Here is a 22,519-nt window from a genome sequence, read left to right as displayed (position 1 = left end):
TAACGGAAAACAGAATAGGGCAAAGAGGAGGAGGCCTGGCGGTGATCCATAAGTTTCATATTGCAATCACTAAGCCGGTCCTTCAAAATCCTCTTCCATTTATGGAAACCCTTACTCTTCAACTTCAAACTAACCCCCAGGAGACTGTTCACATTCTCCTCTGCTATAGGCCACCTGGGCCAAAATCGCAGCTTCTACCATCATTAACGGAGTTCATATCCACTTATACCCTTAACAGCAAACATCTTTTGCTGCTCGGGGACTTCAATCTGTGGGCCAACTCCGCACAGGATCCCATTGCGGATGCCTGCATCGATCACCTGGAAGGATTAGGACTACAGCAACTTATATGCGGACCCACGCATGCTTCAGGTCACACACTCGACCTAATTTTCAGACAAAATCTGAAAATAAACATTTTGGGAAATGAACCTTTGCCATGGACAGACCACCATGCAATTAGTTTCATAGTTTCCAAAATTCCACCAGTTATAAAAGCACCCAAGCCGGTGACAATACACTGGGCTAGATCTCAGAAGAAGCTCCATTCGGAACTCTTCAAATCTACCTTGGGAAACCGAATCGAAACTATTCATCCTCAGTTAGCAGCCTCAGATACACTGGATGCCATAAATGCAGCTCTGCTACAGTCAGCCGACTTAGTAGCACCGAAACGCAAAGTCCGCATCCGGAAAAAAAAGTTCGGCTGGTTCAACAACCAGCTGTCCCTACTGAAGCAAGAGCGCAGAAGGGCGGAAGCCGCCTGGAAAAGAAGCCCTTCAGAAGATCACCTCATCATCTACAAGGCAATAACACGATATCATAAAGAAATCTTCAAAGCCAAGAAACATCATTTTTCTATGACGATTAACAGCGCCATGAACCGCCCCCGAGAACTCTTCAAGATGGTCACCCAGACCATGAATCCGGGATGTCTTGAAGTCCCCAATTCAGACACCCAAGAGTTCTGTAATGAACTATCGGATTTCTTCATCGACAAAATCGAAAGAATCCGGGTAAGTATTCTGCAAAATAATACCCCCCTCAGCCCCCCCTTCAATCAACTACAAAACACCAACAGAAACCTTCTACAATCAACTAAGTTCACTCTGGAACCCATCTCCATCGACACCACCAAAAATATCATTGGTGCGTTGCGTAACAGCACAGCACCCAATGACATCATTCCCACCAAGCTGCTGAAGGAATGTGCCGACATTCTGGCGCCTCCCATCACACAGCTTATAAATCAGTCATTTAAGGAAGGCATAGTGCCATCCCTGCTGAAAGAGGGCACAATCCAGCCCATCTTAAAAAAACCTAACCTGGATCCCAAGGACCCAACTCACCGCCGCCCCATAACAGGCCTAAATATTCTCTCCAAGATAATGGAGAAAATAGTGGTACAACAGCTGCAACAGCATCTGGATACCCACAATTTACTCGATCCATTTCAATCAGGTTTCCGTCCCGGACACGGGACAGAAACGGCCTTACTCAAAATATGGGACGATGCCCTCGAGGCCGCAGACGAGGGAGAATCCTGTCTCCTGGTTCTGCTGGACCTAAGCGCAGCCTTTGACACAGTAGACCACAAAATGTTACTGATGCGACTGGCCGAGGTAGCCAGAATCGCAGAAGGTGATTTACCATGGTTTTCCTCCTTTCTCGAAAACCGATCACAAACAGTGAAACTGGGATCTTTCACGTCGGAAAAACGCACGGTGCCATGTGGAGTCCCCCAAGGATCCCCCCTGTCACCGTGCTGTTCAACATCTATCTTTGCCCTCTCTTTGATATTATCAGTAGCCAAGAAGCACTTTATCACTTATATGCAGACGATAAGCAACTGTATTTTCGTATCTGCAACAAAAAGGATCATCATCTCAGTTTAGAGAAATGTCTCTCTTCGATAGAAAACTGGATGACTAAGAGTTATCTTAAACTCAATAGTTCCAAAACAGAACTTCTTATGTTTCACGCTTGCCGAAAGAGTCAACTGGCAACAACCTGGACACCGCCGCCCATTCTGGGCCAAATCATCACCCCTAGCTCCAAAGTCAAAAGTCTAGGAGTCATTTTTGACACCTTCATGACAATGGACGCACAAATAGGGTCAGTAGTCAGCGGATCGCACCATTTGTTGCGCCTACTACGCAGACTTATTCCATTTATCCCCAAAGAAGACGTAGCAGCCGTGGTGGGAACAATCGTGAATTCCAGACTGGACTATGCAAATGCCCTGTACCTCGGGCTCCCAAAGTACCAAATCGCTCGTCTGCAAGTCGTACAGAATACGACCGCCAGACTGGTGACTGGGAAAAGGACATGGGAATCAATCTCACCTTCGCTGAGAACCCTTCACTGGTTGCCAGTAAAAGACAGAATTGTATTTAAAGCACTCTGCTTAACACGCAAGTGCATCCATGGGAAGGCTCCACAATATCTTTGCGACAAGATAGAACCTCACAATTCTAATCGCGTTCTGCGATCCACTGACCAAAATCTGGTCAAGGTTCCAAAAACCAAATACAAGTCCAAAGGAGAAAGAAGGTTTGCTTTTCAAGGTCCTAGACTATGGAACGCTTTACCAACCAGCGTTCGGTTGGAGGAAAACCACCTGACTTTCAGAAGACGGATAAAAACTCTGCTCTTTTGATGTCATGAGACACGAAACATCAAGCGCCCAGAGGCGATTCAGTTCGCATGTGCCGCGCTATATAAGTTTTTCATTCATTCATTCATTAAAGCACTGATTATGAAGTTGTTGGATGTGATTGGTGTGTGTCTAGTGACAGCCCTACTTGTAGCTAGAGTGCAAACTTCGTGAAATTATTGGGCGATGAAAAAATTGGGAGAGGTTTAGGGTGATACCGTTTATTGGTTAACTATATTTGCATGCTGGGCTCTTTTTCAGACAGTTAACTGATAGAAGAGGCCAGAATGGTTCAAAAGCTTTCACTACAATCAAATAAATAAAATAAATGGTCAATAAATGGTATCGAACAAAAACAAAGAAATTCCCAGCTCAACTTACCAGCCAGCCTGCAACAAACCCAAATTTTCTGTCTAACAGTTGATGTTAACTACTTTAGACCCCGGCCATAGTCAGAAGACAGCCTCCAGGTGGCTCTATAAATGCAGGAGGCTGTCTTTTGACTTCCTCCGGCCACTGGGGGGCGCGCGCGCGCGCTGGCGTGGCCCCGAGATGCCGATGCGATGTCCGCCAGGTACCCGCGATCGGCAATGACAGAGCAGGGACGTGGAGCTCTGTGTGTAAACACAGAGCTCCACGTCCTGTCAGGGAGAGGAAACAGATGCTGTGTCCCTTGTACATAGGGACACAGCATCGGTCACCTCCCCCAGTCAGTCCCCTCCCCCCACAGTAAGAATCACTCCCAGGATACACATTTAACCCCTTTCTCGCCCCCTAGTGTTAACCCCTTCTCTGCCAGTCACATTTACACAGTAAATCAATGCATATTTATAGCACTGTTCGCTGTATTAATGTGAATGGTCCCAAAAATGTGTCAAAAGTGTCCGATCGCAGTCCTGAAAAAATGTGCAGATCGCCGTATTACTAGTAAAAAAAAATCTAAATAAAAAAAATGTCTTTCTCAGTTTAGGCCGATACGTATTCTTCTACATATTTTTGGTAAAAAAAATCACATTAAGCGTATATTGATTGGTTTGCACAAAAGTTAAAGCATCTATAAAATAGAGGATCATTTTATGGCATTTTTTTTTTTTTTTATTAGTAATGGCGATCAGCGATTTTTATCATGACTGTGACATTATGGCGGACACTTTTGACACTATTTTGGCACCATTGTCATTTATACAGCGATCAGTGATCAGTAAAAATGCACTGATTACTGTGTAAATGACACTGGCAGAGAAGGGGTTAAACACTAAGGGGCAATCAAGGGGTTAAGTGTGTCCTAGGGAGTGATTCTAACTGAAGGGGGGATGGGCTACCTAGAACATGACAGAGATCACTGCTCTCGATGACGGGGAGCAGTAGATCTCTGTCATGTTGCTAGGCAGAACAAGGAAATGCCTTGTTTACATAGGCATCTCCCCGTTCTGCCTCTCTGTCTCACGATGGCGGGCCACATAGAGTCCGCAGGACCCACGGGCATGCTCACGGAGCATGCGGCACGCAAATTCAAAGTGACGTACAGGTATGTTGCTTTGCGCAGCCATGCCATTCTGCCGACGTAGTTCGGCGTTAGTCGGTCGGCAAGTGGTTAACTATTTTTGATGCTTAGCTATGTGTACATTTAGAAAATTTATTAGAGGAAAGGGTAACCGCTCAGATGAGACCAAAGAGCCTTCTCACTGAATCCAAACCATGGGTGCCGGCAATGCAATGATGATGCAAAAATGTAGAGGAAAACTTGGACAGCCGCACTCCAAAAAACGTTCCTTTTATTAAAACTGGTCACAAAAAATAGAACAGAAGCTGACGCGTTTCACACCAGTGTTTAATCATAGCTAGAGAGTGCGGCTGTCCAAGTTTTCCTCTACATTTTTGCATAGAAAATATATTAATCAAGGCATGTGAAAAAAATTAAAATAAAATAAAAAATGGAATCAATAGACCAAATACTATGACTACATCCAGTATATTAGCCAGGTACAGTTATCAGAATAGTATCGTACTTTGCAGAAAATGGTGATTGGCAAGAATCTGCACTTGAAATGGTCACCTCTAAAACATGCATGGCGTGTCTTTTTCCATTTATCATGTTCCACTTGGTTGGCTATTCTGTAAAGCCAAATTACCGCTTATGTTTTGCAGTCTTGCACTTTAAAGGCCCCGTGCCCTGCGTACCTCGCACAGACGACAGTCATAACGTACAGTAATTCCTGTGTTAACGAGTTAGGCGCCACTAATGGGCATGAGGTCATTCGCTTGCCATTCTGGGGAACTGCTTGTGAGTCACTGACCAACGGCCAACGCTCCAATCATTTTAACTTCACAAGTTTGTTTTCTTATTAAGCATGAAACATTTTTGATGTGAGCGTTATGTTACATCTGTTGCGGCCTGTCACTTTCTGACCCGTGATTAATCTGGAATTAGTCATGCCAATGAAACTGTTTGAACGGGCAGACTTTATGGATGGCAGACCTTCTAACATTCACATGAATTTGTGTGGATGGCTGTTTGTTGCTTTCTAGTACATGGACTGTGACAGAATTGCACTTCAACTACCACTTTTCTTTGTAGGTAAAAGTGGACAAATGAATATGAAAAATGGGAGCCAATCAGTCCGGCTGAGGCAACAGCTGTAGCTTTTAGAGTCCAGCTGTATCCAAAAAGACATGTCTTGGGTAAAGCAAGGAAGGTTGGCAAGTTTGCAGGGTTTTATTGTGTACTAATTGTGAGATTTTACCTAACTTCCTGTTTGGCACAACAGGAAGTGAGGGAAAAATCTACCCAATGGGAAGATCTACAGTAAAGCATTTTTCTAGAATATAAAATCTGACAGAAGATCTAAACCAGGGGTCTCCAAACTTTCTAAACAAAGAGCCAGTTTACTGTCCTTTAGACCTAGTGTTAGACCCCTTTCACACTGGAGCGGTTTGCAGGCGCTATTGCGCTACCCGACCCTAAACAGCCACTGGAGCGGTGCGCTAGCAGGACGGTAACAAAAGTCCTGCTAGCCGCATCTTTGGATCAGGGAAGGAGCGATGTGTATACTGCTAGTCCACTGCTCCCGCCCATTGAAATCAGTGGGACACCGCGGCTATAGCGCCGACAACAGGCGCTTTGCGGTGGGTTTTAACCCTTTCTTGGCCGCTAGTGGGGGTAAAACCGCCCCACTAGTGGCCGAATAGCTCTGCAAAATTGGTGGTAAAGCGGCACTGATGAGGCTGCACTTATGGGTAATGATAGGCTGCACTGATGGGCTGCACAGAAGGACACTGATGGGCTGCACTGATGCATGCTGATGGGCTGTAGTGATAGCCTGCAATGATGGGACTGTACTGACGGGCACTGAGGAGGCTGCATTGATGAGCACTGATGTGCTTTATGTTAATATTTATTTTTGGAACCTAATTTTGCATAAAACATTTAACATTTCATGAGATAATTTATGTGGGTGTGTTTAGGGGTAGGGGTTGGGTGGGGCAACTGGTGGTGAGTAACTCTTAAGGCCTGGCTAGTTGCTCGGGACTTGAAATTTTGAGCCCTGCATTACTCATTGTTAGGCACACAGTTATTGCTTTGATTGCCTGTAGATGTTGAACCCTTTCCAACCAGTGTCATTAGGACAGTGTCAGTGTACGGTACCGTCACTAATCATTGTTACATAGTCAGTAAGGCTGTAAAAAGACAATAGTTCATCCAGTTCAACCTGAGTAGGTGCCTGTATCAGTGTCTATAATGATTTACCATATCCCTGTATGTTGTGTCCTTTAACCACTTAAGCCCCGGACCATTTTGCAGCTAAATGCCCAGGCCAGGTTTTGCGATTCGCCACCCCGTCGCTTTAACAGACAATTGCGCGGTCGTGCGACGTGGCTCCCAAACAAAATTGGTGTCCTTTTTTCCCCCACAAATAGAGCTTTCTTTTGGTGGTATTTGATCACCTCTGCGGTTTTTATTTTTTGCGCTATAAACAAAAATAGAGCGACAATTTAAAAAAAAATGCAATATTTTTTACTTTTTTCTGTAATAAATATCCCCCAAAAACATATATACATTTTTTTTCCTCAGTTTAGGCCGATACGTATTCTTCTACCTATTTTTGGTAAAAAAATCGCAATAAGCGTTTATCGGTTGGTTTGCGCAAAATTTATAGCGTTTACAAAATAGGGGATAGTTTTATTGCATTTTTATTTTTTTTACTACTAATGGCGGCGATCAGCATTATACATATACATTATGGCGGACACTTCGGACAATTTTGACACATTTTTGGGACCATTGTCATTTTCACAGCAAAAAATGCATTTAAATTGCATTGTTTATTGTGAAAATGACAGTTGCAGTTTGGGAGTTAACCACAGGGGGCGCTGTAGGAGTTAGTGTTCACTTTGTGTGTGTTTACAACTGTAGGGGGGTGTGGCTGTAGGTCTGACGTCATCGATCGAGTCTCCCTATAAAAAGGATCACTCGATCGATGCAGTGAAGCACGGGGAAGCCGTGTTTACATACGGCTCTCCCCGTTCTTCAGCTCCGGGGAGCGATTGCGAGGGGGCGGCTAGAAACGAATAGCCGCGCCCTCGCCCCGGATCACTCCCCGCAGGTTACGGACCCCCGACCCGCGGAAAGGCAGGGACGTACATGTACGCCCATATGCCTGTACGTGCCATTCTGTGGACGTATATGTACATGCGGCGGGCGTTAACCAGTTAAGATGTATATCTAAGAGTCTTTTAAAGACATCCATACTCCCTGCATCCACCACCAATTGTGGGAGAGAGTTCCACATCCTTTTTGCTTTAACAGTAAAGAACCCTCTACGCAGTATAAGGTTAAACCGATTCTCCTTCAGTCTCATTCTGTGCCCCCGTTTCCTTTTACACTGCCTAGGACCGAATAGTTTATTTCCTAATGCGGGATCCCCATTAAGATATATGTAGATCGCTATCAAGTACCCTCTCATTGTCTTTTCTCGAGCGAAAATAAATGTAGTGTTTGCAGCCGTTCCTCGTAATTGAGGTCCTCCAGTCAACTTATACGTTTCTTTGCCCTTCTTTGGACTCTCTTCAGATCCAGCACTTCCTTTTGGAGGACTGGTGACCAGAACTGAACGGAAAACTGACCAGAGCTTTATAAAGTGGCAGAATTATAGTTCTGTCCCTGGAGTATATCCCCTTTTTTATGCATCCCAATTTTCTGCCTGCTTTGTTAGCTGCAGCTTGGCACTGCATGTTGTTGTTTAATCTGCCATCTATTAGCACCCCTACATCATTCTCCATCCTTGATTCTCCCAGCTATTCTCCACCTAGTGAATGTTTTTCATTATTGTTTTTTGACCCCAAGTGCATTACTTTACATTTATCCACAGTAAACCTCATTTGCCATGTGTCTGCCCACTCTTTTATTATGTTCAGGTTGTTCTGCAAAATTTCCTGATGCAAGTTTTTTACTCTGCTTATCTTTGTGTCATCTGCAAAGACTGAGACTGAACTAGTTATCCCATCCTCTATCATTTATGAATATCTTGAATAGAATTGATCCCAAGACAGAACCTTGGGGTACCCCACTCACCACTCCAAGTACATGTTATTTATCACTACCCTTTGGACGCATCCCTGTAACCAGTTTTTTACCCAAGCACAAATCCTATGGTCCAAGCCTGCGGACCTCGGCTTGTAAATTACTGTATATACTCGAGTCTAAGCCGAGTTTTTCAGCCCTTGTTTTTGGGCTGAAAGTGACCCACTCGGCTTATACTCGAGTCAGTGTACCGTGACATGCAGACGGCGGCCGGGCAGTGTTAAAAAGTCGCGCCCCTCCATGTCCTGTTCCGTGATAGGCGGAACACTCAGTTTCCCAGCAGACACTGTGTTTAGTGTTTCGCCTATCACGGACGTCGTGATAGACGAGAGGGCGTCTGTGATAGGCAGAACACTGAACACAGTGTCTGCTGGGAAACGGAGTGTTCTGCCTATCACAGAACAGGACATGGAGGAGTAGGACTTTTTAACACTGCCCGGCCGCCGTCTGTATCTGCATGTCACAGACTCGGGTACAAGTGAGGTCTGGCTGCAATGGGTACAAGTGAGGTCTGGCTGCAATGGGTACAAGTGAGGTCTGGCTGCAATGGGTACAAGTGAGGTCTGGCTGCAATGGGTACAAGTGAGGTCTGGCTGCAATGGGTACAAGTGAGGTCTGGCTGCAATGGGTACAAGTGAGGTCTGGCTGCAATGGGTACAAGTGAGGTCTGGCTGCAATGGGTACAAGTGAGGTCTGGCTGCAATGGGTACAAGTGAGGTCTGGCTGCAATGGGTACAAGTGAGGTCTGGCTGCAATGGGTACAAGTGAGGTCTGGCTGCAATGGGTACAAGTGAGGTCTGGCTGCAATGGGTACAAGTGAGGTCTGGCTGCAATGGGTACAAGTGAGGTCTGGCTGCAATGGGTACAAGTGAGGTCTGGCTGCAATGGGTACAAGTGAGGTCTGGCTGCAATGGGTACAAGTGAGGTCTGGCTGCAATGGGTACAAGTGAGGTCTGGCTGCAATGGGTACAAGTGAGGTCTGGCTGCAATGGGTACAAGTGAGGTCTGGCTGCAATGGGTACAAGTGAGGTCTGGCTGCAATGGGTACAAGTGAGGTCTGGCTGCAATGGGTACAAGTGAGGTCTGGCTGCAATGGGTACAAGTGAGGTCTGGCTGCAATGGGTACAAGTGAGGTCTGGCTGCAATGGGTACAAGTGAGGTCTGGCTGCAATGGGTACAAGTGAGGTCTGGCTGCAATGGGTACAAGTGAGGTCTGGCTGCAATGGGCACGGTGAGGTCTGGCTGCAATGGGCACGGTGAGGTCTGGCTGCAATGGGCACGGTGAGGTCTGGCTGCAATGGGCACAGTGAGGCGTGCAAATGGGCATTGTTGGCCCTCTTTTCCACTTACAGTAGCTGCTGCATTCTCACCTTGAGATCCTCCAGTCCCTTTATTAGCTTTGTTGCCCTTCTCTGGACTCTCCAGTTCCAGCACATCGCTCCTGGGGACTGGTGCCCAGAACTGGACAGCATACTCCAGGTGCGGCTGGACCAGAGTCTTGTAGAGCGAGAGAATTATCATTTTATCTCTGGAATGAATCCTCTTATTAATACATGCCAATATTCTGTTGTCTTTGCTTGCAGCAGCTTGTCATTGCATGCCTTTGCTGAGCCTGTCATCTACTAGGACCCTCAGGTCCTTTTCCATCCTGGATTACCCCAGAGGTTCATCCCCTAGCGAGTAACTTGCATTTGTTTTTTTATTAGCACCCAAATGCAGTACTTTGCATTTTTCAACATTAAACCTCATTTGCCATGTAGCTTCCCACCCCAATTTATTTTTAGGTGGTCTTGTAAGGTTTCCACATCCTGCACTGTTATTGCCCTGCTTAGCTTTGTATCACCCGCAAATATTGAGATTGAGCTGTTTATGCCACCCTCTATATCATTTATGAATAAATTAAACTGAATTGGTACCAGAACAGATCCTTGGGGGACCCCACTTACCACACCATTCCGAGTACTCCCCATTTATCACCACCCTTTGGACTCGCCCTTGTAGCCAGTTTTCAATCCATGTACTCACCCTATGGTCCATGCCGACAGACCTTAGTTTGTAGAGTAAACATCTCAAAAAAGTTGTGACGAGGCAACAAAAAGCTGACAAAGTACAATCCCCATCTCTAAAAACACTGGGACAGGGCCACGTTTATCATGGTGTAGATTTTACAGTGTCTCAACTTTTTTGAAATTGGGGTTGTAAATAGAGCTGGGCATGCGCAATGCTATACATTTTGGAGAGAATTGTGAATAAACAGGTAAGTATGTTATTTCAAAAGAGACATTGCATGGATTCCAGGACAGGTAAGTGTTCCTATATTAAAGCGGTAGTAAACACCTGGAAGTTAAAAGGCATAATGAGTTAGTATGCACCACATACTAGTTTATTATGAAATACTTACCTTAGAACGAGGCGTCTGTGTCCCTCCCGGTCCATGCCGAGGCAGCTGACATTTCTCCTCGGCGTGTCTTCCGGTTATCGAGGCTCTAGCGCGATGCCTGCCTGGAGCCGCGATGACATCACTCCCGTGTAAGCGCGGGAGACTTTTTTCTGGCGAGGTCCGGCGACTGCATTCAGTAGCTCATTGTGAGGGGATATTTTTTTACCTACAGGTAAGCCTTATTATAGGCTTACCTGTAAGTAAAAGTAAAAAAAAAAAATAACTTTACAACTTTACAAAAGTTGACAGCTACAGTAAATTTTCCTGTGGGGGACCCTGGAGCTCCGCTTTAACAGTCTGGCAAGCGGTTATTTCTTCTACACTTTCTTGCAGAGCTGCACCAGTAAAAAAATCTTCAGGATCTGAAACACTCTTTGCCTGATGCAAGATTTCTACCCGTTGGCAGCTATGTCACTAGAATGATAGAGCTGCGTGATGGCATTGCCTTATCCAGGTGCTCAGCTCTAACATTACACCCTACTGTGCATGCACCTCAGGAAGTTATAAAGAGAAATTAAGGGCCAGATTCACGAATATCTACGGCGGCGTAACGTATCCCCTTTACGTTACGCCGCCGCAAGTATTCAGCGTAAGTGCTTGATTCACAAAGCACTAGCCTGTAAACTTGCGGCGGCGTAGCGTAAAGCCGTCCGGCGCAAGCCCGCCTAATTCAAATGGGGCGTGTACCATTTAAATTAGGCGCGTTCCCACGCCGAACGTTCTGCGCATGCTCCGTTTGGAAATTTCCCGCCGTGCTTTGCGCGAAATTACGGCGCCCCGACGTGTTTTTTGAACGGCGACGTGCGTAACGTACTTTCGTATTCCCGGACGTCTTACGCAAAAAAAATAATAATTAAATTTGACGTGAGAAAGACGGCCATACTTTAACATGGATGGTGTAATTTTACACCATCTAAATAGCACTCTTAACTTTACGGCGCGAAAAACCGACGTAAGAGAATGCGACGAACGCGCGTACCTTCGTGGATCGCTGTAAACAGCTAATTTGCATACCCGACGCTGGATCTTTGCCAAAAGCCGTCGTATCTTGGTTTGAGGATTACAAATCAAGATACGACGCGGCACATTTGAAAATACGCCGGCGTATCAGTAGATACGCCGGCGTATTACTGCTGTGAATCTGGCCCTATATTTTTTTTAGGTAGGAGAGATATACAAAGTTACAAAGTCTCTCCTATCAAAATACTTGATTCTTCTTTTTTTTTTTTTTTCTTCTTCTTCTTTTTTTGGACTTCTGCTTTCACTTTATCGCAGAAGCACTATCCAATTTCCCCAGTCTATCTTTATCTATTTTAATTGGCCAAATCCACATTGTAAAGACAGCATTGTGACACAGCCTTTGGCAGAGTTACAAAACGGGCTGAAGAAAACTATCAAAGATCTCTGAGTATTCAGCAGAAAAACTCAAGTAGGCAGAAAAAAAAGAGACTAACAGAGTCCTGACTAATGGTGGCTGAGGTGTCCAATGGAGGGCGCCTGGAGCCGTGACCCGCAGTGCAGTCTGTGGGCCTCCCGCTGGCAGCTGTACGCATTCCCTTGTTCTGAACCACCATAATGTAATCCCTGTGTGGATAAATGCTGATGGGTGCACTTGCTAGATAATCTTTTTTGGAACAAGCAATTATGAACATCTGTACCAAGTGTTATTGAAAAGACATTAGACAAAATATGCACAGTGGGAGCTCATTTGTTCTTAAAGGTGCAGGCTGCAGGACATTCATCCTTGTAGTGATAGTTTATTCATACCTATAGGTAGACCTATATTAGGGCTGACCGTGCTTAAAGCGGAATTCCACCCAACAGTAGAACTTCCACTTTAAGCACTCCTCGCCCCCTGACATGCCACATTTGTCATGTTTTCTGAGGGATTTCCTGTCCCACTTCTTGGCCACCTAGGCGACTCCTCCTCTTCCCCTAGGCGGGCCCTCTCTGCCAGTGGTCTTCTGGGACACATCACAGGTCCCAGAAGATTGGCTGGCCAATAGAAGAGCGCAGCACGGCTCGCGCGTGTGTAGTGTGCGCCCGACTGTGAAGCCGTGAATCTGTCACAGCCGCGTGCCCACAGTTGCTATGATGGCGCCAGGGAGAGGAGCGAGGCTCCAGGCGGCCGCATCGCTGGACCATGGGACGGGTGAGTGTCTGAATTTTAAAAGTCAGCAGCTATGCTTTTTGTAGCTGCTGACTTTTAATAAACAAAAAAAACAGGTGGAACTCCGCTTTAACCCCTTCAAGCCAAATGAACATATATGCAGTACTGCTGGGACCTTGATTAAGGGGACATACCCTAATGCCCGGTACTGACGGCGAGATTATCGGGTGAATGATCGTCCGTTTTTTTTGCATGCAAACCTCACAAGCGCACGACAGAATAAAAATTTGGCAGTGATGTCGTGTGTCGTAATGCATTTGTATTGCATTTTTCATCGACCGCTGTACTGATTAACCGATTGCCGACCGCCTCCTGTACTGTACTTTTACATCGACAGAATGGCACGACTGTGTAAAGTAACAAATATTTACGTTACTTTGAATTTCACACCGTGTGGGCGTGTGCGAGCCGCAAGCTCCGTGACCATGCCCACAGGACCCACGGACTCGATGTCCGCCGGTGTCTTGCGATCATGTCATGGAGCTGCAGAACGCGGGGATGCCTGTGTAAATAAGGCATTATCCTGTTCTGCCTAGTGAAAGGACACTGATCATCTGCTCCCTGTAATCGGGAGCAGCGATCAGTGTCTTGTCACAGTAAGCCACGCCCCCACACAGTTATAATCACTCCCTAGGACACACGTAACCCCTTCCTAGCCCCCTAGTGGTTATCCCCTTTGCTGCCAGTCACATTTATACAGTAATTAGTGCATTTTTATAGCACCGATCGCTGTATAAATGTCAATGGTCCAAAAATGCCATCAAAAATGTCCGATGTATAATGCATAATGATGCATAATGTCGCAGTCACAATAAAAATTGCTGATCGCTGCCATTACTAGTAAAAAATAAAAATATTAATAAAAATGCTGTAAAACTATCCCCTATTTTGTAGATGCTATAACTTTTGCGCAAACCAATCAATATTGGTATTTTTTTTTTTTTACCAAAAATATGTAGAAAAATACATATCAGCCTAAACTGAGGATTTTTTTTTTTTTTTTTTTTTTTTTATAGATTTTTGGGGGATATTTATTATACCAAAAAGTGAAAAAATATTGCTTTTTTCTTCAAAATTGTCGCTCTGTTTTTGTTTATAGCGCAAAAAAAAAACCCGCAGAGGTGATCAAATGCCACTAAAAGAAAGCTCTAGAGCTCGGGGAGCTGCGGTGGCTCAACGCGATTGGCACTGCGCTGACAAGCCATTCATTCTGCAGCTAGAGGTTCGGATCCTGGTCTCAGCTACTCAGCTCTCGCACTTTGACCACACGGTCTCTAAAAAGAGAGGCGAAGGACTAACGAGGCTGGTTGAGCGGGCTAGATCCTCTCACTCCCTTATAGGGAGTCCCTCTGCCCCGTTGGGCTTCAAAGCGGAGCAGGTAGGGCGGGCTGTGTGGGAGGACCCCCTCACACACCCACCATTGCCACCCGGGGCATGGAGAAAGGTGGCAGATTGCCTCTGGGGGAGGCCTGCCTACTCCCAACTCCTGCAGTCCGGCTCCTCTCTCGAGTACACGCACAAAATACACTTTAGAAAAAAAAAAGAAAGCTCTATTTGTGGTAAAAAAGAACATCAACTTTGTTTGGGAGCCACGTCGCACAACCGCGCAATTGTCAGTTAAATCGACGCAGGGCCGAATCATAAAAAGTGGCATTTGGCAGCCAAATCCTCCGGGGCTGAAGTGGTTCAACGTAAAAAAAAATATTATAATAATATCGGATGAACTGTCCTGATCTGCTTTCGGAAGCTCTGTACTAACGATCAGATTATTCTACGATCGCTCCGAAATCTGTATTTTTCGTACAATTTTCTGACCGTGTGGCATAAAAAGCTTGTCCTAAAAAATTGCATGTTAGTGCAAATAAAAAAAGGATCAGGGACAGTACTCGATTGTCTCAAAAAATTAAAAACGTGGAGGTGATCAATTACCGCCAAAATTAATATTTTTTTCATTTGGGTACAGTGTTGCATAACTGAGTAATTCTCATTCAAAACGCAGCAGCACTAAAAGCTAAAAATTGGCCTGGACAGGAAGGGGGTGAAAGTGCCCAGTATTGAGGTGGGTTAATCACTTACCTGGAGATGGATACGGATCTACAATGTTTGAGAACAGTCAGAAGCCCTTATCTGCATTCTTTTAGCTGGATTCACGTAGGGCGGCGTATGTTTTAGCCGGCGTAGCGTATCGTATTTACGCTACGCCGCTGTAAGTTAGTGAGGCAAGTGCTGTATTCACAAAGCACTTGTGTCCTAAATTACGGCGGCGTAGCGTAAATGACCCGGCGTAAGCGCGCCTAATTCAAATTGTGAAGAGGTGGGCGTGTTTTATGTAAATAAAGCATGACCCGACGTGATTGACGTTTTTTAACGAACGGCGCATGCTCAGTGTGACGTTGAATATTCAAATTAAAATACGCCTGCTCTATGCCTAGTCTACGTGAACGTAACTTACGTCCAGCCCCATTCACAGACGACTTACGCAAACGACGTAAAATTTTCAAAAATCGACGCGGTTCCGACGTCCATACGTAACATTGGCTAGGCCAGCTATTTGGTGGAATAACTTTACGCCTGAAAACGCCTTACGTAAACGGCGTATCTTTACTGCGACAGGCAAGCGTACGTTCGTGAATAGGCGTATCTCGCTAATTTACGCATTCTAGGCGTAAATCTGCGATCACGCCCCTAGCGGCCGGCCGAAATAGAAAGCTAAGATACGACGGCGGTATTTGAGAATACACTTAAACATACTACGGCGCAGATTCAGAGTTACGATGGCGTATCTACTGATACGCCGGCTTAACTCTTTCTGAATCTAGCTATTAGTCTGCAATTGCAAGCAAATGGCAGAACATCCTGGAAACTTACATTTTCAGCAGAGGTCAGAGATGGCAACCTCCAGGTTTACTTTTAAAGCTAATGAAAAAGAACCCACTAAATTGCAGCCCATGTGAGTCATTTTGTAATTAGGAATCCTGCAGCTTTTTATTGCGTCGGACAGCCAAACACGTTTTCGCCCCCTCGAAGATTTAAATGTAAGTTTCAAGAATTTGTCATTTCACTCTGACTGTGATTAGTACAAATGCTTTAAATTCTAGGGTAATCTCTTTGTATATGTTTAAAATGATCTGGCAAGCTGTAATTTCCCAGAAAAGAGAAATAGACCCTCTCTTTGACTAATCCCCCAAATCAGAAACACTCCCCTGTTGCTGGTTTTTAAATTACATTTTTAATTTATCTTTGTGTATGATGTTGTCTCATGCAAGGGGAATCGTATACTCCAAGTTTTATTATGTTAGTTAGAGGCCGGGGGTTTGGCACCAGAGTGGCTCCTCTTCGGTTTTGTGTTTTTTGTGTTTTATTTTCTTTGTGCAAGTGCATATTTTTGCAATTTTCTAAACTCACAATAAACAAAAGTTTGTTTAGCTCATATCCTTTCCAGGTTGCTTTCCAATTTTTAAAATAAGTACCAACTACAGCCGTTTTAGGGTTTCATTTGTATTTAAAGAGCAACTATAACGCAAATCATTTAGGCTTTTCCCTTCCGATTAACATTGTAGGGGATAGTTTACAATGCAATGTACAGTACAATGCACCTTGCCACAACGTATAGTAATGCTCTGCAAATCTACATTTATATGCCTCTTACATTGAGTTTGGCTTAAAAAAATTGTGTGTTAAAATGGCTTAACAGCCTATTTAATTTAAATGGGCTAGCAAACACAACTTGCCTGAAACGCGTGCATTGTATTGCACTATCCTGTGGTGTGCGCAAGTCCTAATTAACATTACAGACATCATAGGCAAATTCAGGGTTGGCCAACCTTCTGCCTTGTGGTGGATGGTCCTCCCTTTCGCTAGTGTTCCATTCCATGTGTATGTGCCAGACCTAGCTATAGAGCCAGCTGTTGTAATATGTTGGCCGATTTATGTGGGATATTATATTATTATACTGTATATATGTACACATACAGTACAATATTGACCAGGCCAGAATTCAGGTGACAATGGTTGAGTTGTCCGAGCCAACTCAATTTTAACATATCAAAGGGACAGCTGATGACCCTTTGGTATGTTGATCTCATGCAAGTCTACCTAGGTGTGTGAGGTATGGCCTGTTAACCTAATTGAACATTTCAAGGGGTACATTTGTTTACATACAAGCAGGGCCGATCCGCCCTATAGGCTCACTATGCAAGCCGCTTAGGGCCCCGCAAAGCTGCGGAGGGCCCCCCCCCCAAATTACTAGAGGCCCCGCCTGGTGAGAAATAATTTTTGGCCCCTCAACTCGATGGCTGCATGGGAGAAGATGTAAAGAATCCGCACCCCACGCTTTAATCTTTAATGTGACATGTCACTGTCGGCATCACCGCCCCCCCCCCCCGCTTCTAAACTTTAATGTGACATGTCATTTTGCTTAGGGCCCCAGGGAGGTCAGGATCGGCACTGCATACAAGGATGATAAAGGACCATAAAAGAAGTACTGTATTTATTGATGGTAATTAGACTTGAGGGGGTAACAATAAGATCAACAAGTATTTTGGGTTGACCTAGCAGATACTCCCTCCTAGTGTACTAGTATTTCAGTGGGGCGATTCAAGCTGGCAGTCAGTCTAGTCATTCTCCATGGATATGAAGGCATTGGTCTAGGAAAAATGGGACTCTGAAGGCTACTATTCTTTGTCATATTTACTTTGTTGGATTGTGTCTGTTGCAAGTATCTTATGAACTTTGTTCTGTGTTGGAAGTCAATAAAGTCCATCTCTCTGGAAGAATCGGGTTGCTGCTGAAAATTACTCACATCATCATTGTAATACCTAAATAATAATTATCTACCCACTATACTATATCACTACACCAGACAGACATCTAACACCAGGCTTGGTGAAGGTGCCATGGCTTCCTATTGTTGCCCAGCATGTAGGCTGCTGGCAGACTTGATGACAGAAGATTGAAAGATACAGACACAAAAAAAAAAATAAGCAACTTGAAGGGCTCAAACAGTTTAGCCAGACTGTTACAATCATGTCTGACAGTGTGCACCCACCTAGAAAGGATGCAACACCCATGTTTGTCATCCACCATAGCCAGGTAAGTGTCCCAGGAGCCGATGGTAACTGAACATAGGAACCGTCAAGGGTAATCCGAGGAAAAAGCCCCTTTAGGAGATGCAGAAGGATGGCAGTATGTCTCAACAGGGGTGGGGAGTCCGCACACACAAGCCCCTGGGAGCTGTTGACTGCAGGCTGGCGGCTCATATGGGCTCAGAAGGCGGGCGGCACTATACATGGCCAGGCAGGGGAAACTACTGAAGCTGCCTGCCATGAAGCACAGATGTTGGACTGCGTGGTGGAGTGATGCTAATGACATTGCTATGATTACGCGTTTCAAAGGTCGAGTCCTCCTTTGTCGGGTCCTTCTCTATCTCCTGAAGGGGCTTGATCCTTCGATTATTCCTGTTGGTTCCTATATTCAGTTACCATTGGCTTCCGGGACTCTTTCCTGGCTAAGGGGGATGACATACATGTGCATTGCATTATTTCTATGTGAGTGCATTTATTTTATTTATTATACAGGATTTACATAGCGCCAACAGTTTATGCACTTTACAATATAATGGGGGACAGTACAAATACAATACAGAAGAAATAGGAGGGCCCTGCTCATGGAGCTTACAATCTAAAGGTAGGGGGAGGTGGTACAAAAGGTGATAGCTGCAGGGGATGATCTAATGAAGGTGACTCAAGTACAGTTCTTAGGTGGAGGTGGGGTAGGCTTCCCTGAATAAATGAGTTTTCAAGGATCGCCTAGAGGAGGACAGGGTAGGAGCTGACCGGACATACTGGGGGAGGGAGTTCCAGAGGAAGGGAGACATTCTGCAGAAGTCCTGGAGGCAAGCGTGGGAGACGGTAACAAGGGAGCTAGAGAGCAGGAGGTCCTGGGAGGAGCAGAGAGGACGATTTGGGCAATTTCTGCAGATGAGGTTGGTGATGTAGCTGGGGACGACGTTGTGAATGTCTTTTTTGCTGTTTTTAATTCATTAAAAGGTGAACTGCGCTTTGTTTTTTGTTTATTCTGCTAAAGATACAGACAAACCTGCAACATATCTTGGCCTGGTTAGCCAAATCCTTTTGCAGTTCGCTACTGATCACCTCTATATTGCTGGTTCACTAATCTGAATGTTTACAGATATTCATTATGCCTACATATAGAGCTATGTTAATAGTGGCTGTTGTCCTTGTGACTAATGGTTGTCCATACCTACCTGATCGCTGAGCTGTATTTTGAAATACTTTAATAAAAAGAAAGATACAGTCTTGTGTACAGCTGTAACGCTATGTAAGTTTTTGTTCAGGAGAGCAGAGTGGATGTGATAGCTTAGTAGATAAAACCATTCCAGAGCCCTACACCACTTCCCTTTGCGCCAGCAAGGTTTACTGTACAAGCAGCTGAGACATCTGACCTAAATCTTCCTCCGAAGTATTTTACCCCTGATTTATATCTAAGGGTTATAGCGACTGGAGGGGGGCCTGCACCTGCAGCTTAACTTATGTGTAAAATGTATTACCGGCCAAATGGGCAGATAAAGATCGATAATTGAAAGGCAGGTTTCTGCTGGGTGTTCCCATCAGAAATTGCTCCTCGTGTATTTGATTGACTTTGGTTGGTGTGAAACTGATGTGACCTCTATTCTCTGCTACCTTATATTTATACGTGCACTTTTTCTTTTGCTACTTTAGGTGATTCTGGTCAGGGAATCAGATCATGGATACGGGAAGTCTTGAAGAAAGATCTGACCTTTAAGCACATAAAAGTAATTTTTCCAACAGCTCCAGCCCGGTGAGTTTGATTTTGTTGTAGCATAGTTTTTATTTTTTTAAATTCTATTCTATGCATTAAAGTGATTGTGAAGTCTCCCTCCTGTCGAGTGCCCCCACAGCAAGCAGCTTGCTATGGGGGGCACCCAAGTCGAGTCACAGCTCCCTGTGTTCATTCCGCCCCCGCTCTTTTGTGATTGGCTGACTGACTTTGACAGCAGTGGGAAGCAATGGTGCCGCTGCTGTGTCTCAGCCAATCAGGAGGGAGAGTCTCAGATAGCCAAGATACTCATGGACATCGCTGGAAAGAGAGATGGGGCTCAGGTAAGTTTTGGGGGGGCTGCTGCACACAGAAGGCTTTTTATCTTAACCACTTCAGCCCCAAAGGTTTTACCCTCTTAAAGAGGAAGTAAACCCAGATGGGTTTTACTTCCTCTTTTTTTCCCTGCAAAGTTAAAGCATAATGGGCTACTATGCATCCCATAGTAGCCCATTATGTGTCACTTACCTGAAACCGAGGCCTGCGATGTCCCCGATTTTCCTTGACTCCACGAATCGTCCATCTTTCACCCTCTTTCTTCCCGATATCGCAGCTCCGGCGCTGTGATTGACGAGCCACCAGTCACAGCACGATCTCCTTTAAAAACGTCACGATCAACGGTTCTAAAGGTTTCTACAGTGTGCCTGCGCCGTTGTCTACGACACATGTGCCATAGACATCAGCGCCCGTTTCTTTTGCAGATATCTCCTAAACCGTGGAGCACCTACAGGTAAGCTTTTATCTATGCTTGCCTGTAGGTAAAAGTGGTTGTAAAGGGTTTAGAACCACTTTAAAGTGGTTGTTAACCCACTGTTAACACTTACACCTACAGGTAAGGCTAAAATAAAGCTTACCTGTAGGTGCAAGAAATATCTCTTTAACCCACACGGTTAAGAAGTTATTTTCACAGAAACGGGCACCGCTGTCTACGGCGCATGTACGGAGGTAATGCCTTGTTTTCGCGCCTTAACAGGGACCTACCAGTCCCACGCGCATGCACGGGAGTGACGTCATCGCCGCTCTGGCCAATCACAGCGCCGGAGCGGCGATAGCAGGAAATAGCGATGAGAGGAGACATGGCGGTGGACGGGACAGAGGCGGACTTCGGGGGCTTCGATCTCAGGCAAGTGACACATAATGAGCTAGTATGATCGGACACTTGACACATTTTTGGGACCATTGACATTTATATAGCAATCAGTGCTATATAAACGCACTGCTTATTGTGTAAATGGCACTGGCAGGGAAGGGGTTAACACTAGAGGGCGATCAAGGGGTTAAATGTGTTCCGTAGCTGTGTTTCTAACTGTGAAGGGGATGGGACTGACAGAACATCTGATCCTACTTAGGAGCAGACGATCTGTTTCTCCTCCCCTGTCCGAACAGGGATTTGTTTATTTACACACACAAATCCCCGTTCTGGCCCCCTTTAGCCGGCGGTGATCGTGCCCACCATTCACGTGCATCGGGCCCCCCGCCGTGCAGCCGGTGCGTGCCTGCTATGGCTCTTAAAGGGACATTTTTATTTTTTCAAATGACAATTGTTTTTATTGTTTATTGTATTTAAGTGTAAATATGAGATCTGATGTCTTTTTGACCCCAGATCTCATATTTAAGAGAACCTGTCATGCTTTTTTTTATTACAAATAGGAATAAAAGTGACCCACATTTTGAATGTTTTTTAAAAACAGTGTAAAAAAAAAATAAAGTAAAATAAATAAGAAAAAATTAACAAAATAATTTAAAGCGCCCCGTTCCGACGAGCTTGTGCGCAGAAGCGAACGCATACATGAGCAGCATCCGCATATGAAAACGGTGTTTAAACAACACATGTGAGATATTGACGAGATCTTTAGAGCAAGAGCAATAATTCTGGCCCTAGACCTCCTCTGTAACTCAAAGCATGCAACCTGTAGAATTTTTCTAAACGTTGCCTATGGAGATTTTTAAGGTTAAAAGTTTACCGCCATTCCACGAGCGGGCGCGATTTTGAAGCGTGACATGTTGGGTATCAATTTTTATTCGGCGGACAATTATCTTTCACAATATAAAAAAAAATTGGGCTAACTTTACAGTTGTCTTATTTTTTTTATCAAAAAAAGTGTATTTTTTTCCAAAAAAGTGCGCCTGTAAGACCACTGCGCAAGTATGGAAAAAAATTGTTTTTAACTTGTAAACAACATATCTGAAAACGAGGCTCGGTCCGTAAGTGGTTAAGCACATATATGTAAATGAAATTATTTCCAATTATTGATTTAAAAAAAATACCAAGAAGATTCCCGAGCAACTCCAGGAAAAGTTGATGAATCATTTATTGTCATAGCAGGACCCTTCTTTCTTTTTTTTTTCTTTTTTCTTTTCTTTTTTTTTTTTTTTTGGTGTGTTGCTGTTCAGTCTTGGATCACACTAATGTGATTCATGCAGTTACTTCCCATAAGTGAGGAAACACAACCCAGTCTACTGGTGTTTCCCCGACATGCTGTCTTTCCTAATATTAACAAGTGCAATACCCCTGCGTAATGACATTCTCTTCTTTTGTGTCCAAACGTCCAAGAGGTTCTAGAGCAGACCGAATCACTGGCTGGAACACCAAATGGACCTCAGCCATGGGCTTCCCCCTCTGTCTTCTATTACTGGTAAAAAGTCAGAAGGCCATAAAAGTGTGCATTGCAAGCCAAAACCTGCCGGTAACTGACAAATATTTTCTATGCCAAATTCCTCCATGCAGTTACCAGCAAGAGAGATATTAATCATTCGGTTTACTATAAAGAATGCAGGATAGTGTCATTACATGGTGTCAATCACTCCAAGATC

At 44.7% G+C, this 22,519-nt stretch overlaps 1 protein-coding gene across 1 annotated transcript in view; it reads left to right on the top strand.

The window, feature by feature from the left end:
* The window catches only part of LYPLAL1 (lysophospholipase like 1), an 80,096-nt gene that overhangs the window by 8,916 nt on the left and 48,661 nt on the right, over nucleotides 1-22,519 (top strand). The window contains exon 2 of the mRNA XM_040351435.1: nucleotides 19,588-19,687. Within this exon, the coding sequence (XP_040207369.1) occupies nucleotides 19,588-19,687 (100 nt within the window). The remainder of the gene's footprint in view (nucleotides 1-19,587; nucleotides 19,688-22,519) is intronic.

Source organism: Rana temporaria, chromosome 4 (genome assembly GCF_905171775.1).
Source record: "Rana temporaria chromosome 4, aRanTem1.1, whole genome shotgun sequence".
Classification (NCBI taxonomy): domain Eukaryota; kingdom Metazoa; phylum Chordata; class Amphibia; order Anura; family Ranidae; genus Rana; species Rana temporaria.
The sequence above is the reverse complement of the archived record's forward strand: the minus strand, read 5'-3'. Positions and strand labels throughout refer to the sequence as shown.